The 19,462-nt window shown below is 40.8% G+C and overlaps 1 protein-coding gene and 1 long non-coding RNA gene across 7 annotated transcripts in view; both read left to right on the forward strand.

Annotated features, from left to right (window-relative positions):
* Nucleotides 1-11,643, forward strand: part of LOC309626207 — a 37,110-nt gene extending 25,467 nt beyond the window's left edge. Inside the window, exons 2-3 of one of the 2 annotated variants that reach the window (XR_014243022.1) lie at nucleotides 3,625-5,030; nucleotides 8,642-11,643. This is a non-coding gene — a long non-coding RNA (uncharacterized lncRNA). The remainder of the gene's footprint in view (nucleotides 1-3,624; nucleotides 5,031-8,641) is intronic. The other variant, XR_014243023.1, reaches the window with a different exon arrangement.
* A 3,375-nt stretch (nucleotides 11,644-15,018) lies between these two features.
* PIGH (phosphatidylinositol glycan anchor biosynthesis class H) overlaps nucleotides 15,019-19,462 on the forward strand; it is a 12,629-nt gene continuing 8,185 nt past the window's right edge. Inside the window, exon 1 of one of the 5 annotated variants that reach the window (XM_082386755.1) lies at nucleotides 15,019-15,609. In XM_082386755.1, coding sequence (XP_082242881.1) covers nucleotides 15,430-15,609 — 180 coding nt within the window. In that variant the 5' untranslated portion in view covers nucleotides 15,019-15,429. The remainder of the gene's footprint in view (nucleotides 15,610-19,462) is intronic. The other 4 variants (XM_082386756.1, XM_082386758.1, XM_082386759.1 and 1 more) reach the window with 4 other exon arrangements.

The raw sequence follows: 19,462 nt of genomic DNA on the forward strand, positions 1-19,462 counted from the left end.
TAATAATAATATTTTAATAACAATAACCAACTAAAGTTCTAAGAACTTTTAGCCCTCTAACAATTCCATAAAGTAGGGACTATTTTAAAGACGAGATTACAGGATCAGAGAAGATAATTTACTTTTCCAAAGTCAGGTAACTTGTTAGTTGGTAGAGCTATGTGACTCTAGATTCCAAGTTCTTATCCATGACTAGTGTCTTGCAGGAATGGCTTGCAGGAATCTGGACGTTAGTCCTTCCAAAAATAAATTTTTAGGTGCTTCCCTGGTGGCGCAGCGGTTAAGAATCTGCCTGCCAATGCAGGAGACACGGGTTCGAGCCCTGGTCCGGGAAGATCCCACGTGTCGCGGAGCAACTAAGCCCGTGCGCCACAACTACTGAGCCTGTGCTCTAGAACCCGCGAGCCACAGCTACTGAGTCTGCGTGCCACAACTACTGAAGCCCGTGCTCCGCAACAAGAGAAGCCACCGCAATGAAAAGCCCGCGCACTGCAAAGAGGAGTAGCCCCCGCACCGCAAAGAAGAGTAGCCTCCGCTCACCGCAACTAGAGAAAGCCCGCCCGCAGCAACGAAGACCCAACGCAGCCAAAACTAAAATAAATAAATTTATTTTTTAAGTTATTAAAGATAATATTCTGAGATTACATAAAAGAATGAATTAAGTTTTAGAAATTTACTTTAAAACTTGTAGTACTCTTATTATAGCATAGTTCTAGGACCCTTCCTCAGGTCCAAACCAGCTGATTCTGTTTTTCTTCTTCCTTTATAGGACGACCTAGAGATTCTGTCTCTTTAATTCAGTGGCTGCCAACACATACTCTATCCCTTGATAGGTTGCTGGGAGTGTGTGTTGGGGGTGAGGGTGGTGAGTAGATAAGACCTGATTATGGTGTTGGGCGAGCTCCCTGGGGTAAATACTCCCCCACAGCTACCATTTCAAGCTACCATAGTGATGTCACTGAACATGGAGCTGGGAAAAGGTGCTCACTATATAATATTTCCACCATGCATATACAATCAACATAAATAACCTCAAGAGCATAAAAAATAGTAAGATACAGTAAAATAATTAGGCATAAAGTTTTGAGTGTATATTATCTTTGTTTTTAACATAATTTACTTGTAAGTTTATATAATTTGACTTTTAATGATGGCAGTGTTTAACAACTGGTTTGCAAAATTCCTGAAAATTTAACAGTAGGGTTTTGCAGGTGGCTAAAAGCAGTTTCCAGCACACCACTGTTTACTGCAAATCCAAGGGAACCCAGAAAGGACTAAATTGCAAATTCTCAAAGGCAGGAACCATGACTTTTTCTGTTCATCGTTTGGTCCTTTCCTGAGTACAGTGCTTGGCACATAGCAGGAGCTTGGTAAATAATAAACAAACCTTCCAGATTCTTATGAAGCCCTTACTCATGGTCCTTAGTCTATGGCTCTGATATGTAAGTGGACATTCCCAAAGATTTCATTTGGGACTTCTGCTTTTACATACTAAAGGGCTGAGCTCATTGACCACACCTTTCGACTAAAGTTTAGAGCCTCTTAATTTAAGATATTCATTCATTCATTTATTGTCAATATTTAACGTGCAAAACATTGTTCTATGTGCTGCTGGAAAAGATGAAGACAGATAATATCTCATCACTCCCAGTACTTACATTCTAGTGGGGAAAACAGTCAAGTAGATACATAATTTCAGATGGCAGTAAATGCTATGGAGAAAATTATGCAGGGTAATGGGACAAGACGTGATGTTTTAGAGAGGGGTGTCAAGAAAGGCCTCTCCAAACTGACATTTGAGCCAAAGACCTGAATGATAAGAAGGAGCTTCCATAACAAGTTCTAGGAAAAGAGCCTTTGAGGCTTACGGGAACAGCAAGATCAAAAACCCTGAAGTTGAAACCTGCTTGTGGGTCAGAGGAAGAACAAGAATGCCCGTATAGCCCAAACGTGCAGAGCAGAGGAAGCACGGTGACTTGGGTCAGACTGGTATGTGGTGGGTCAGGTCTCAGGGGCAGCGTTGAAGAGCATAAACTTCAGAAGAAGACTTTTTTACACAAAGGCAGATGGTTAATGGTCCTGAATCTGCATTAGGGAGTTGGGAAAATGTGGTCCCTTCTTTCTCATGTTTCCATCCTGGAGCTGAGAGAATTAACATAATAACCCTAGAATACGGTTAAAGTAAGGAAGCAAAGGATGAGTTCTATGGAGGGTAAAACTTAAGAGTCTGTTTACCATGCAATGGGGATTCCTGGGTTCAGTAGAAAGGCGGGAGTGAAGGGACTAGAGGAGGGGGCATAAGAGTAAATGACTGGTTTCATTGCCTGCCCAACCAGCAGCTCTGTGTGGAGGCAGGTGCCTGAGCCCCTCACATACTCATCACTCCGCCTACCCCTACCACCACCACCACAACACAGAGGGGTTTTTATCTGGGGCCCTGATCAGTGATGGAGAAGTGAAAGCAGACCAATGGCTGCCATCAAGGGCCAAATGAAATTTTTTTAAAAAAAATATTTATTTATTTATTTATTTTTGGCTGCATTGGGTCTTTGTTGCTGCGCGCGGGCTTTCTCTAGCTGTGGTGAGCAGGGGCAACTCTTCATTGCGGTGCATGGGCTTCTCATTGCGGTGGCTTCTCTTCTTGTGGAGCATGGGCTCTAGGCACGTGGGCTTCAGTAGTTGTGGCTCTCAGGCTCTAGAGCAAAGGCTCAGTAGTTGTGGTGCACGGGCTTAGTTGCTCCGCAGCATGTGGGATCTTCCTGGACCAGGGCTCGAACCCGTGCCCCCTGCATTAGCAGTCGGATTCTTAACCATTGCACCACCAGGGAAGCCCCCAAATGAAATTTAGGTGTGAAATCTCTTTTAGTGCCAGCAGAGGCTGGGGCTGCCTAAGACACCAGAACACTTTGTCCTTTGTTCAGGTTCCAAACTGAAAACGAGCTTCGAGCCCTTTGCACTTCACTCTTCCTTCTATTGGGGACCTTATGTCCTTCTCCCTCCCTCCCTTCCCTTACTTAATTTCTTCTCATTCTTCAGGTTTTCATTTTGAAGTCACTTCTTCAGAGAAGCCTCTCCAGACCCTCCAAAGCTGAGTTAGTCATAATAGTACTTGCTAACATTACTAAATGATTACTGTATACTAGATACCTGCTCAACACTTTGCAAGTGTTAATTAAATTCTCATCACAAGGCAGTGAGGTAGGCACTGGTATTATCTCCATTTACAATATGGTAACCAAGACCTGGTAAGGCTAAGTCATTTGCTCAAGGTCACAGAGTAAGTGGTCAAAAGCAGAATCCAAAACCAAGTCAGATCAAGGGTATTAATTACCCCTCCCATGGTTCACTTAATCCTCTGACTTATAATTGCCTATTTAGAGGATTATCTCTTTCTCCTGGAGAGCAGCTTGTTGAGAGCCTGAATGGTGCCTTACTATCATTTAACACAGTGCCTGCTACATGAGGGGTGTTCAATAAATTTGTATTGAATAAATAGATATTAAATGACATGTGTCTTTTAAAATTGAAGTATAATTAATTTACAATATTGTGTTAGTTTCTGGTGTGCAGCAAAGTGATTCAGTTATATATATGTATTCTTTTTCATATTCTTTTCCATTATAGGTTATTACAAGATATTGAATACAGTTCCCTGTGCTATCCAGGAGGACCTTGTTTATCGTAAGTGTCTTTTAAAAGAAGTCATGTCTCTTTATGCTCTGAAAGTTCTGAGGATGGAATTACCACTCTTATATGGGACAGGGAAGATTTCATGGAATTGGCGTTCAAGCCAAGCCTTAAGGATTTTCCAGGAGGAATCTGTAGGGTGTCTGGGGAATGGTGAGAATAGTGATTTCAGCTAAGAGGCATGAACTTGAGTGATGGAAGTGGAGGGAGAGAGTCAATAAATATTTGAGCGCCCACTATTTGTCAGATAGTGTTTTAGGATCTGGGGGTACAGTGTTAGAATCCAAGCTCTCCTTGAGACAGAGAATTGTAGGTACTGATATGCGTGATAGATGAAATATGTGTGAAAAATAAGGTAATGTGGTAGAGAGTATATATGGGGGAGAACTTCGTTTAACTAGTGCAGTCAGGGAGATGAGGGACAGATGTTAAAAGTACTGCGCAACTGGAATAGATGGTACTTAGCTACAGATTAGGGAGGGAAACAGGAGAGATTTTAAGCCTGGGTGAGGAGGAGCATGGTGGTACTAGAGTAATAGAATGGTGGTACTAGAGTAATAGTTCTGAAAGGATGAATAGCCCACCAAGGTAGTATGAAAATTACTTTAAACTAATAATATCTGATTATCAGCCATAAAAAGAACATTAAAAAAAAAAAAAAAAAGAAACTCAAGCAGAGCCTCCTGAAAATACAGCTGCCATTGACTCCCTCCAGCCCACCCCACTGAGGGATTTTCCTGATTGGGAAATGACTGACTTTTAACACCATAAAGGGAACCAGCTGCCTATTAGCGTCAAAAAGCCCAACAGAACTTTCCATACTTTGAAGCATGAAGCCCTAACCCCCTCTCCTTTTGTTAAGCTGGTGTATATAGCTTTACTCTGGCTATTCAGCGAGTTACTCATCACTGAGCAACTTCCTTTTCTCCTGTTAATCTGTTGTCAGTTAATTCGCAAGCCCCCACTCACTTGAACCTAAAATGACAGAGGAAAAGGTTTCCTTCCAACAGTTTTCAACCCTGGCAGCTGTTAAAAGGAACCTAGGGACTTTTTTAAGAAACGCTCAAGTCCATATCCTCCCTCCCCTACCACCCATTATTTATCAGGGATGGACCCAGGCAACAGTTTTAAAACCTCCCCAGGTGGCTCTAATATGCAGTCAGGGTAGAGAATGCAGTATGAAGAGTTAGATCTTTCAGTGCTTCTCAGACTTTAATGTGCAAGCAAATCACCTGAGAATCTTGTTAAGCTCAGTAGGTCTGCTGTGAGACCCAAGAATCTGCATTTCTCACAAGCTCCTAGGTGATGCCCATGCTGCTGGTCTACCTACCACACTTTGAATGGTAAGGCTTTCTTTAACCAGCCTTCTTTAACTTTTCATTTTAAATCTGCAGAATCATATTCACATGAAGGTAACTTATTTCCTAGGCTACACAGTGTGGCTTCATCAAAATCACTTAAAGAAGTTGTTGCTACCCATCACTTGAAACTGAGCTGAGAATATAATGATCTAACTGAACCTGTTTCTCAAGCCTATGTCCATCAAACTAGATCCATCATTTTAACTAAACTTTCCCACGTTTGGTTTATTCCATTAAGAAAAACTTTAGTGTACAAGGATATAAAGTCTCTTGATATTTCAAGGGCAGAGAAACCTCCCACAAAAAAGCCAGGTGGTTCGTTGATTTAAATTGAAAACATTAAGCTTTACTATCCTAAAATGGCACAAGATGGGGATATGACTCCGAGAAGAAAACCCTCTGCTTTCTGTGCTATATCTGTTTCTTTAGGTTTCCTTCTATTTCTACGTGTCTATTTTTCCTTTCTTCTCTAGTTGTCTATTTTTTCCACTGTCATTCTTCCTTATATGAAATAGTTACTAGCCATTTTCACTGGGTAGAAAAACAAGAGGGTGATATGAAGTAAATTATGGTAGATTAACAGGCTGGAACACTATGTAGCTTTTTCTTTTTCTTTTTTTTTTTAACATCTTTATTGGAGTATAATTGCTTTACAATGGTGTGTTAGCTTCTGCTGTATAACAAAGTGAATCAGCTATACATATACACTATGTAGCCATTTCAAATGTATTTATAAAATCTATAGAAATATGGAAAATGTCTGCCAAAACATTAATTTTTAATTATTGTTAAATTAATTACACTGAGGTGATTCTAATACCTTCTCTGCCTACATAAGCAAACCAAAACCTATAAATGCCTCAAAGTTAAGAAATCTAAACTTAAGGGCAACCAATCACAAACGGCCAATCAGGCTTTCCAAATACTGCAACCTTATGCTAATCAGATGATTTCCTTGCTTTGCTTCCACCTTTTCTCTATAAAAGTCTTTCCCCTAGCTCCTGTCAGTGGAATGAGAGCTCTTACCCACTTCTGGCTTGGTGCTGCCCAATTTGAATTGATTTTTTCTCAAATAAACTCTTAACATTTTTTAAATGCCTCAGTTTATATTTTAACATTACAAAATGGTGTATATACTATCACTACAATAATTTTTAAAAGAAACTAAGAGAATGATGGAAAAGTAATATGTAAAACTGAAAGGTCTTTAAGATTTGTGTAATTTTTTTCTCATTCACATTTTCTTTTCTTTTTTAAAAAATATTTATTTATTTATTTGGCTGCATTGGGTCTTAGTTGCGGCACGTGGGATCTTCGGTGCAGCATGGGGGATCTTTCGTTGCGGCACGTGGGCTCTTCGTTGTGGCACGCAGGCTTCTCTAGTTTTGACGCATGGGCTCCAGAGCACGCAGGCTCAGTAGTTGCAGTGCACAGGCTCTCTAGTTGTGGTGCATGGGCTCCAGAGCGTACAGGCTCAGTAGTTGTGGCACACGGGCTTAGTTGCCCCACGGCATGTGGGATCTTAGTTCCCCGACAAGGGATCGAACCTGCGTCCCCTGCATTGGAAGGCAGATTCTTAACCACTGGACCACCAGGGAAGTCCCCACAAATTTTCTGTACTGCATCATCTTTTCAACAATTAAAAACATTAAAACAAAAGGACTCAAATGCTTGGGAAATGAAGATTTGTTTAGGTGACACGATTATGGGTGTATTTTCTTTCATAAAATTTCAGTTTGACGTTGGGAAAATAATAAACATATCTAATTAAAAATGGACAGGTAATAAAGTTTTAAAAATATATATTATTTATAAGAGTATCAAAAAAACACCAAATACCTAGAAATAAGTGTAATGAAAGATGCACAAGAAGATTGCTGAGAGAAACTAGAGAAGACCTAAATAAATGGAGACATATACCAGGTCATGGGCTAGAAGACAACATAAATAAGATGTTAAAAATAAATAAGCTACAAGGATATGTTGTACAGCACAGGGAATATAGGCAATACTTTATAATAACTATAAATGGAGTATAATCTTGAAACACTGTGAATCACTAAGTTGTACACCTGAAACTTACATATTGTAAATCAACTATACCTCAGTTTAAAAAAAAAAAAAGTCAATTCTCCCTAAATTTATTGACAGACTCAATGCAACCCAAGCAGGATTTCTGGTGAAAATACAAAGAACCTAGAACAGCCAACACAGTCTTGAAGTAAAATATCAAAGCCAGAAGACTTAACACTATGAGAAATCAAAACCTACTATAAAGACAGGTTGATGTTGGCACAAGGAAAGACAAAAGAGAACAACAGAACATAACAGAGTCTGGAAACAGACTGATGCAGATGTAGTCACCTAATTTACAAAAAAGGCACCACTGCCATCAGTGGAGAAAAGATGTTCTTTTTGACAAATGTTGCAGGGGAAAAAAAAAGAGCCTTGACCCTTATCTCATATTAAACAGAAAGTAATTAAAAATGGATCATAGGCATAAATATGAAAGGTAAAACAATAAAGCTTCTAGGGAAAAAAAAGGAATATTTTCATGAACTTGAGGCAGGCAAAGTTTCTTAAACAAAACATAAAACAGCACTAACCATAAAGGAAAATACTGCTAACTTAGACTTCATTACAATTAAAACCTCTGTTCATCAAAAGACACCATTTAAGAATATGAAAAAGTAAGGCATAGACTATATTTTACTGCATGGATGATAACACCTCAATAAAAAATTGTTTTATATGGACAGATAAGGAAAACTGTGCTTCTGAAAGATGGGGTTATCTACTGAAAAAAAATGCACAACCCAAAAGTTGAGAATTATGTTTTATTTGCTGGCTTACTAAAGACTTCAGCCTGAGAGACAGCGTCTCAGAAGCTCTGAGGGACTGCTCCAAAGAGGTGAGGGAGGAGCCAGGATATATAGGAGTTTTTGCAACAAACAAACAAAAACAAAAAAACCAAAGTAGTCGGAACACAAAAAGATTACTGCTAATTAAGGAAACACCAGGCATCTCAAGTTAATGAATTTAGCACTTTTCTATGTATGGGAAGATGCAAGAGTCTGGGCTTAATGAAATTATTCCTTTGATATGCACCTTAACTACCTAGGGCCAGTACCCTAGTTTTTCACCATCCTGAATTCCCCTCTGTGCACCACTGGGGGCATAGCTGCAGTGACTGATGTCTTTTTAAAAAAAATTAATTTATTTAATTTATTTATTTTTGGCTGCATTAAGTCTTCGTTGCTGCACGTGGGCTTCCTCCAGTTGTGGCGAGCGGGGGCTACTCTTCGTTGTGGTGCATGGGCTTCTCATTGCGGTGGTTTGTCTTGTTGCAGAGCACGGGCTCTAGGCGTGAGGGCTTCAGTAGTTGTGGCATGCAGGCTCAGTAGTTGTGGCTCACGGGCTTAGTTGCTCCATGGCATGTGGGATCTTCCCGGACCAGGGCTCAAACCTGTGTCCCCGGTGTTGGCAGGTGGATTCTTAACCACTGCGCCACCAGGGAAGCCCAGTGACTGATGTCTTGATGGCCTCAACATCCTTTGTTTACTGAAATGGCAGGTGACATTCTTTGTCCACAGGGTAGACATACCTTTCCCTAAGAACAGCTAAAATCCTTGGACATTTTATATGAAACAAACAAAAGAAGACTCTGAAAGATGGAGAGAAGCAGGCTGACTGGGCTAGGGACCCTAGAAGGACACAGTGGTGAGTTCCCTGGGTTTTCTTTTTCCCTCGTATGTCCCAGACTGCATGCTGGAGAAGATGGCCTACAGAAACCTCTGTAGGGAATTGAAGAAATGCCCTACAGAAACCTGCGCTCTTTAGCCAAAAGACAAAATAAAGAGCAGCCTAGCAACACAGAAAACTTTTAGACAATAACTACTTTACTCCAGCTAAACACTACAGAAAAAACTGCAGCCCCATCATCATCCGTGCCACAGGCCAAGGTGGGTAATCTAGACTTTCACCTTCGCCAGGCTGTAAAGTCCTAGGAGCCCCACCCTGCTGCTGGGGCGACATCAGAGAAGGCTGAGTGGTAATAGCTTCCCCTAGTGCCACCCTGTGGTGTCAGTGGAGAACATGTGGGAAGCCTGGACTTCCACAGCCACCCAGAAGTTACAAGGAACGCCTCCCCACCAGGTGTCAATGGAGGCCAAGTGGGGAACTTGGACTCTGCCCCTACCTAGTAATGTGGTGGTGCCCCTCTTCCTCTGCTCGAGCAGCATCAGTGTGCTACCAACCTGGGCCGCTGGACTCTTTAATCAATAGATATTGAGAAGAGACCAGATAAGAATTCCAGGCAAGGCTTTATTGGGGCTCATGCTGCAGCAGGAGGGAGTGAAAACAAGAGTCAGGTGCCCATGCTCGCTCCACAAGAGCAGCTGCTTGGGTCCTTAAAACGGGTAAGAACGGGCAGGTAGGTGGGTTGGGCAGGAGGTGTAGATTAGGTGGTCTGCCCACACTCTTGGTGGTGCTGTGTGCAGGGATCATAAACAGTACCCAGCTTTTGCTCCTGGAACCTTAGAAGTGGCAGTTGGTTTGAGTTTTTTCTGTATCTTATTGTTCATAATTGCCCCAACTGCCCATGCATGCAGCTATTTTTAGTCCCTTATAGTTTCTTTGTATTCTGTTGCTTGAGGGGACATTTGTCCAGGTTCGAGCACTCCAGTAAAGGGTCCCAGGTCCCAGATCCCAGCCCATCTCAAGTGGAGACCTGCTATAACAGAAGAGTTAAATAAGACACAAAATCTCATAATATTAAAAGTGCTCAGGTTTCTATCTAAAGTCATTCATCAGAAAAATCTCCACTTGAAAGACAATAGACAATCAACAAATGCCAATACCAAGACGACATAGTTGTTGGAATTATCTGACCAGGATTTTAAGTAGCCATAATAAAAATGCTTCAACAAGCAATTACAAACACATTTAAAACAGTTGAAAAAATTGGGTCTCAGTAAAGAATAGAAGATATCAAGAATCACCACATGGACATTTTAGAACTGAAAAATATAATAACTAAAATTAAAAACTCAATGTGTGGGCTCAACAACAAAATGGAAAGACACAGGAAAGAATCAGTGAACTTCAAGATAGAAGTCACCCAATATGACCAACAGAGAGAAAACAGACTGGAAAAAAAAAATGAACAGAGCTTTAGGGACCTTGGGACTATAACAAAAAAATCTAATAATCGTGTCATTTGATCAGAAAGAGAGGAGAAAGAAGGTGAGGCTGGAAAAGAAAAAAAAGGTGAAGAAATAATGGCTGAAAGTTTCCCAAATTTGGCAAGACATAAACTTACATATGCAAGAAGGTGAGTAAATGCAAAATACGATTAACCCAAAGAAATTCGTGCCAAGATATATCTTAGTCATACTTCTGAAAACTAAAGACAAAAAATCTTGAAAGCAGTGGTGGAGAAACAATACCTTACTTAAAGGGGAAAAATAACTCACGTGACAGAGATTTCCCATTAGAAACCATGGAGGCCGCAAGGAAGTGGCACAATTTTCCAAGTGCTGAAAGAAAACTGTCAACCCAGAATTGTATATCCAGTGAAAACATTCTCCAGGAATGAAGGGGAAATCAAGAAATTTTCAGATGAAGGAAAACTAAGAATTTGTCACCAGCAGACCTACGTTAAAAGAATGGGTAAAGGAAGTTCTCTGAGCAAAAAGAAAATGCTAAAAGAAGGAATCTTAGAACATCAAGAAGGAAGAACAATGGAAAGAACAAAAATATGAGTAAACACAATAGACTTTCTTTCTCCTCTTAAGTTTTCTAAGTTACATTTGATGGTTGAAGTGAAAATTATGCTACTGTCTGATGTGGGTCTCAATGAATGTAGAGGGAAATATTAAGACAATTATATAAATATGGAAGAGTAGAGGGAGGAATGCTTTCTACACTTCACTTGAACTGGTAAAATGTTGATACCAGTAGACTGTGATAGTGGTTGTGAGGTAATAGAAAAAAAAAAAATATATATATATATATATATATTTATATTTATATATTGGTCTCTGCCCCTGGTTCCTTTCACAGAGCTCCTAAAATCCTTGTAATTTCTTAAGTGATAAGAGCACGAAGAGCATCTTTTGTTCTAATATTTGGTCTTTGACTTGGTTCCTGACACAAAGTTCCTAAACTCTTTGGGATTTCCTGGTTGACAGCAGTGTCTTCTGTTCTAATGAGGTGACTCTTGGTGGGATCCTGGATGGCGGCTGATCACCAGAAAGACCAAGACATGATTAGAAGCCTGGGATTTTCACCTCCTACCCCCACCATCCCATTCTCCAGAGAGGGAAGAGTGGCTGGAAATGGACATAATGATTGATCATGCCTACATGATGAAGCCTCTATAAAAATTCCAAAAGTACGGCGCTGGGAGAGTGTCCGGATTGGTGAATCCTCCCCATACCGGGAGGTTGATGCATGCCTACTCTACGGGGACAGAAACTCCTGCACTCAGGACCCTCCCAGACCTTGCCCTCTACATCTCTTCATCTGGCTATTCATCTGTATCATTTATCATATCCTTTATTAGATAATAAACTGGTAAACGTGTTTCCCTGAATTTTGTGAGCTGTTCTAGCAAATAATTGAATCCAAGGGAGAGGAGGTCATGGGAACCTCTGATTTGTAGCCAAGAGGGGAGCAGTCTCACGGAACTGAACCCTTAACTTGTGGGATCTGACACTGTCTCCAGGTAGACTGTGTCAGAATTGAGTTAAATTGTAGGATACTGAGCTGGTGTCACAGAGAATAATCGTCCTTGGTGTGCGACCCGCACCACCCACCTCCACCCCCGCCAACATTTGGTGTCAGACGTGTTATAAGTGTGGTAGCAGGGTGAGAATAAAGGAGAAACACAGGAGAAGACTGAGTTTTTTTAAAAACAGTTTCATATATATAATGTAATACCTAGAGCAACCACTAAAAAAGCTACATAAAGAGGTATATCCACACTACATAGATAAGCCAAAACGGAACTCTAAACAAGATGAAATGTCTAATATTTACCTTTTTTATGCAAAGTAAATTATTTCTTGATCAGTTTCACAAACTTGCAACAAGCTTTTTAAGTTCTTTTTGTTGGCTTTTTAAAAACTGAAGTATAATTGGCAATATTTATCTTTTTAAAACCCTATTTATTTGGAATTTCTTTTCACTTAGATGGGCCTTTACTTTTATAAGTAAGTGGTCCTAAATTAAGAAGACCTACTCTCAGTTAACACAGTAGCAATAATCACTAATGCTATATCATAAAAAAAGTAAATAGAATAAAAACTACAGTATAAGGCAGTATTTTTAGAAAAACTACTCAATCTATAAGTGTAAGTAAGTACTAAAAGAAAGCTCTATAGAAGGGTTTTAAGAATCCAGCATGGGCCATAAAAATAAAAAGTTAACTGAATTCTTTGGCTAGATTTTTTTTCTTACTATTCATAGACACTCAGTTTCCAAGAAAAACTTCAACAGTTGAAATAAGTACCCATTTTATCAAAAGTAGGTCAGATTAATCCTGTATATTGCCACCACAATGCTCAATGCATTCAAATATATTTCCTAGTTCTGTAGTCACAACTCTTTGGAAAGTGTATGCCCAGTTGTTCACCAAATCATTTTTCTTTCCCCACTGGGCATACTGATAGACCATGTTTCCTGGCCTCCTTTGAAGTTAGGTACAGCCATGTTTATGAGTTCTGGCCAATGGAATGTGGGTTGAAGACTTGGCCTTAAAACCCTCCCATGCATGATCCTCCATGCTTGCCCCTCATCTGTTAGCCAGATGTAGAGGATCCAATGGAGGGGACCCTGAGGAGGCCCCAAGGCATTGTGAAGCCACTAAATGGAAGGAGCCTGGGTCTCTGAATCACCACTTGGCAGAAATGATGGGTCATCTGACCACAAGCACCTAAATGGAACTGTAGACAGACAATAAACAAACATTTATTGTGTTATGCCACTGACATTTTTTTAGTAGCAGTTAGCCTGCCTTGACAAATACAGAGTACATGTTTCTCATGCTTCCTTTCTCTGCTTCTCCACAACTGAATTCATGAGGGAATTAGCTGTGAGACTCCTTTAATGACCCTGCAAAAAGATATTAAACCTCCTCGGAGAAACTTGCCAATTGCTAAGTCTAAGTTCTTTTCATCAGCCTGCCCTTCCTTGCTGTTACATTCCACCGAATTTTTGAGGCTTGTGAATACTTTGAAGTCCAACATTGAGAGATGAAAGAATCACTCCTTGCTGTGTTTACAGGGTCATGGGCATGAGAACTTTTTGCTTCATATCCCAGGCGGCATCTAAGTAAATAGCAAATACATAGATTTCAATTTCTACTGGGATGCCAAACTGTGTAATCGAGTTACGATGACACTGTGATCTGACAGAGCAAAGTGATTATAAAGACTTCAGAATTATATTACCACACTCTTTATCCCTAGAATGTGGTATTTAATACAATAATTTAATATTCAAAAAATTAAGTACTTTAAATATATTTAGGTGTCTTTTTTTCTTTCTATGACTCTAGAGTTGTGAAACTTCTGAGCCTGCACAGGTTCTTAACTTTTTTTGGTGCCACAGATCCTCTGTAAGTCTGGTAAACCTAATGGACCCCTTATCACAATAATGTTTTTAAATGAATAAAATACATAGGATTTCAAAGAAAACCAACTGAATTAAAGTACTGTTATCAAAATATTTAAAAAATGTCTTACGGTAATAGGTGTCTCTATTGACACATTAAATAAGAAGATCTAGTAGTTGGTCGAATAATTACTGCAATTTTGAAGTAGTGATGAGTGGAAATGACATTTTGAGATAATTATTGTGAGATAAAGATATCTGTGGTTTCTGTCGGTGACAAAAATCACAAGTATTGCTAATACTAATTGGTTTGTTGCCTAATTCATAAGCAAAAGAAATGTTAAATTTCAATTATAAGTTAATGAAACTAAAGATGAAATTCTGATTTTATCTGTGAAGTGCAAGTTAAGAACTCCAGGCCTGGTGGTTTCCCCAAAACATCGACCCTGTTTATCGTGGAGTAGTGGAAATACAGGTGGTTTAAAAATTTTCTTCTTTTCTGTATTTTTCAAATTTTCCACAATAAGCAAACATCACTTTTGCATGATATTTACAAAAACAAAAAGGGGTGTATTGCTTGGTAAGATTCAGGGTATAAAAATAAAATTGGAAAAACAAAACAATGCTTGAAGAAAATCCTTTAGGAAAAGTAAAAAAGGAAAACAAAATCCTGGATGAAGATGGAGAAACTAAACCTGACTTTCATCGGGACACAAAGTTGGTGAGGCCTTTATGCCATTTATCTTTATACACAAATTCTTTAATACACGATGCTGCCTCAGGGCTGAAGCAACATAACTCTTTTAACGGGCCACACAGGCACTCTTGGGCCACATCCCACGTAAAAAAAAAGGGGGGAACCCACGGGTCACTATTAGTCATGAGTTTAGTAATTTTATTATCCATACCTTCTGCATCTTCCCCTCTTGCTAACCCTCCAGCCAGGACTTGTCTGCCTTCTCAGTGCTCCGCACAGTGGTCTGGGAGAGAAAACGAGGCAGTGAAATCCAAACTCCCTACGGGCCCTACAAGACCCTCCTGGATCTGGCCCCTACCTCCCTCCCCAACTTCCAACTGCATTCCCCATGCGTCAGCCTCTCTGACCTTTTGATTCCTCCAATAAGCCAACCTTGTTCCAGCCTCGGGGGCTTTGTCTTTCCTGGTCCTCCTTCCCGGCAATTTCCTCCTCCAGAGCATCCAGAGACCAGTCTTGGCTCCTTATCCTTGGAGCTCTGATGTCTTTCCCCAGAGACTTTCCTTACTTGCCCATTGAAAGTCCCCAAGCAGCCCCTGCAGGCCATATTATTGCCAACAGCACTCTCTGAAATTATTTCCATATTGCTTCTCTGAATAGGAAGGAAGCTGCTTGAAGGCAGGGACCTTGTCAATACTGTTCACCTGTGTACCTTCAGCACTTAAAACTACCTGGCACCGGAATGAAGGAATGAATGAATGAATGAGTGAAATGAACGAATACCAGCGGACTGCCTCCTTGGGGCGTACTCTGGCCTGGAAATAAAACTCAGTTTGTCGGGCGAAAGCACGTTAATAGCGGTTTTAATCTGTCCGCTCAGACGTTGGCCCCTCCCGCTACGAATCTCTGGGGGTCCGGGCGTGGAAAACCCTGAGAGCCTTGGCTGCTGTCGGCGCGGAACTGCGGCTGCGCGCAGCCTGGGGCGGGGCGGGGCCAACCCCAGAGCCGGCGAGAGGACGCTGGAGGGCGCGCTAGAGCGGCGCGGCCCGGCTTGGTGTGGGCGAGGCGGCCATGGAGGACGAGCAGAGCTTCTCAGATATTTGTGGCGGCCGCCTGGCCCTGCAGCGCCGCTGCTACTCCCCTTCCTGCCTGGAGTTCTGCCTCAGCTGCCCTCGGATCACCTTGCGCTCGCTCACCGCTGTCACCTGCACCGTGTGGCTAGCGGCCTACGGACTCTTCACTCTCTGCGAGGTAAGGCCGGCCGGCCTCTTCCCGCGTTCGGAGTTGGGGGCTCGGGTTTGGAAGGGTCAATGGGGCCTTAGGGTCGAGCCCAGACCTCTCGCCGGACCTTCCTGCGGTCGTAGGGCCTGGAGGGCGGAAACTCGCTGGTTCTGGGGACGCCATTCCGCTGCTGGACAGCTCTCTTCCTTACGTTTAGTGACGTTTGTGCTCCTGTACTTTATCCCCCTCCTGGGTCGCTGCTCTGCTCCGTGGTTCCACCCAGCATACATCTAGTCCTTGCAGGACAGCCTAAAACTTTAACTTCCATGTGCTCTCTGTAGTACATGCTCATAGTAATTCAGTTCCAAGAGTTCAGAGAACTAAGTATATCGTCCTCATCCATAACTTTCACCCTCAGAGGAATCACTGCTAACAATACCTTTTACAATCTTCTAGAAACTGTCTTTGCCTCCATAAATCACAAGAATTGTGTGCAAGTTAATTGTTTGATAGTTCTTCCCAATCTCTCTTTTTCAAGGCAATCTAAACCACCCCCCCCAATCCCTTCCCCAACTTCAAGTATTTTCTAAAGAATTGTGAAATTACGGAGAGGAGTGGTTTCTGTGCTCAATTTCCAGACTCATTCCTATTTTCTGAGCCTCAGTTTTCACATCTCTAAAATGGAATTAATATCTGCCACACCAACTTCACAGCATTGTGAGGGTCTTATGTAGTAGCATTGTGACAGCCCTAAAATAAAAGGAATCATCCTAATTGCCCTTTTCAGGATGAATTTAGTTTCATATTTAGTGTCCTGAGTGGACTATATTATTTCAGGAGTGGTCTGACCAGAGCTGAAATACAGCAAGGCTATTTATTTCTGTAATTTGGGTATTGTTTTCAATACTGCATCCATTTGCTCTTTTTGCCATCAGAGCATATTTCAGAGCATGGTAATTTAGTAGTATAGATATATGCAAAATATATGCCCTAATTTGTACCAAATTGTATTTAAAAGTTTGTTCATAAGTCAGTCAAAATGGTTAAGTTGCCAAGACAGTCCTTCCTCCTTCCCCCAGAAAGATTTAGTATATAAAATAGTTGAATATCAATACTAGCCTGAGCTCTGGTCAGGTAGTCATGTGAGGAGGAGGGAACAGGTATTTATTAAATGCCCACTGAGTGCCAACTGCTTTACTGAATGCCTCATTTCAACCTTAGAAGAAAACCAAGACTCAGAAAGAGTAATAACTTATCCGAAGTGATAAAGCTAGTAAATGGCATACCGGGGCTTCAAACCCAGGGCTGTCTGACTCTGAAACCATTTTTTTCCCACTATACTATGATGTCTCCTCATTGCGGGGGGCTTGCTTAGGCAAAATTTTTAAATAGAAGTTTGTGTTTACGCCAGCTCCCTTTTGTACTCACCTCTCTCATCCTGGTATATCCCACTTACCCTCAGCAAATGTCCAGGGCTCGGTAACCTTATCTTCCTTTAAACTCCACTGCAACACTTTTTAAGGGCTCTGTGTACCAAAATTTCTTATCTTTCCTCCTATTTAAAACTACTAATTACTGAATCTCAGCTAGGATGAGAAGAAATCTGATGAAGGAATTCATTAAAACATGTGGCTAAACTTCAACCCAAAACGAATATTGAACTGTTAGAATTTCAGAAAGAAAAATGAAGTATGAAAAATGCAGGGGTAATGAAGTTTTGGGCAGGGATTACTTTATAGAAAAGCTGATATGGATCAAATCCTCTAAGTGTATACTGTTCTTCATCCCTTCTTTCCTCCCAGTTTTTGAATTCACAGTTCTATTAGAATTCTAGGTTTTTACCTTCCTTATTCCAACCTGGAATGTCCTTCCCCCTTCCTTTTCTCAGCTAAGTATATTTGTCAATAACCACCACCTCCTCTGCACCAGTTAAATCCTGCTTCCTTGGAAGTCTTCATAGGATATTCCTGTGTGCTTTAATGTCTCTCTTTCTGGCTTTCTCTCTCTCTCTTTTAATCCTGTCTTAGTCACTTCTAGTCAGAATCATAGTATTCTCCAAAAGTATTTTATATATGTTAATCTTGCCTCTAATAAATCTGTAAGGGCCAGAACTGAATTTTATCTCTCTCTATTCTTCCATAATGCTTATTCAGTTCACACTATGTACAAGACACTGTACTAGATACTAGACATTTAATTAGCTCAAAGTAGATATTTCTGGGTCATCAGAGACCTAGCACATAGATTTCTCCATCCTTCATTTGTTAATCAACAAATAATTTCCTAGCACAGAGGTCAGCAAACTTTTTCTTTAAAAGGTTGAATAGTAAATATTTTAGGCTTTCAGGTCTCTGTCTCAGATTCTTCTGCTTCTTTTTCTCTCTTTCTTTTTATCAACCCTTTAAAAAATGTAAAAAACATTCTTAGCTCAAGGTGGATCAGACAAACACATATCACAGACCCAAATAATTTTCAGACTCCTGATCTAACAGTTAACTATGTGTTATGTAGAAAGAAGTCGAAAGGTACCTTCAAGGAAAACCAGAGCTGGTCAGTAGTTAAAGCAGTAAACACAGATTTTATTCAGAAACTATTGCAATGGGAGAAAAGAGACTTAAGTATTGAATTGGGCTCAATTCTAAATATAGCAGGGACCAGTGGAAATTTATAGCTAAGGAGCAGGGTCAGGGGTCAGTGGATGGAAAATTACTAAAAGGAAACATCAGGGGTAAAGGGGGATTCTGGGTAAATTGACTTGACAGGATTCTGGCTGAAGGCAGGCCACGGTGCTTAGATACCAAGGGTGAGAGTCTTCTTTAAACTCACTTAGCAAGATTCTTGCTACAACTTGTTGGACAATGCAGGCCCAACAAGAATGGACACCAAGGTCCAGCACTTAGAAGAGCTTGACTAGAGTTAGGTCAAAGAGGGTATCTTGTCAGTAACAAAAATTAATAAAACACTTCCTACGCTCAAGGAATGACAGTCGTAAATTAGTGAATCTCTTGATTCTAGATCATCGATGATTTTTTTCCTGTGTCATCCTTCTAAATAGCTTTTTGGAAAAAAAAGGGAAAACAGTGCCACATGAAAGAAACATACCTTGATAGAAAAACGCATTTCAACTTCAGAAATGTTAAAAGGTTGTAGATGTGTCTTAGAATCAAAGAAGTAAATACCATTTTGGGGGCCCTTAACACATCAGTCATTTCATCTAGTCAGTCAGCCTTAACGCATGAGTCAGTCACAACCCAAAACAACTAAAACAGCCCTAAATAGTAAGATCTTTATTATTTAACAAAACAAGAAGTCAGGACGAAGGAGGGTTCTAGAGGGCTTAAGAGGCTCTGTTGATTTTACTTTTTTCATCTTACTGCTCTTCCGCCCTTGATGTACTCTACCTGTCCTCAGCCTAGCTTTCCACATGGTTTGGCAGAGGCCACGTAGTTGGTTTTCAGGCATCAAAACCTCAGGGTGAAGGGGCCTTCTCTTCCTTAGATCTCTTTTTTGAGATGGACTTAGTTTTCCAGAAACCCCTCCAGCCGACTTCCCCTCACATCTCATTGGCTAGAGTTGTGTCATAGGTCCATTTCTGAACCAATCATTGGCAGGAGTGGGAACCAATCATGATTCACTCCAACTTCTATTAGGAAGGAGGAGTGGCTGTTGAGTATTATCTGCTACACTGTGCTAAGCATTTTATTACTCTCCAGTCTGCGATTTTCCTACATATCTTACTGATGGAGCATGAGAAGAGAAGATCTGAGTCCTTAAGTTGCAATTTTGGAAGAAAAATCTCTGAAAGTGGTGTGATGGGTATTTTGCTGATGGATGTTCTCCTCCCGAGACCTATCCATTTGTTGTCTGGATGTATTTTATCATA

The sequence above is a fragment of the Balaenoptera borealis genome (assembly GCF_965194805.1).
Source record: "Balaenoptera borealis genome assembly, chromosome: 3".
Classification (NCBI taxonomy): Eukaryota; Metazoa; Chordata; class Mammalia; order Artiodactyla; family Balaenopteridae; genus Balaenoptera; species Balaenoptera borealis.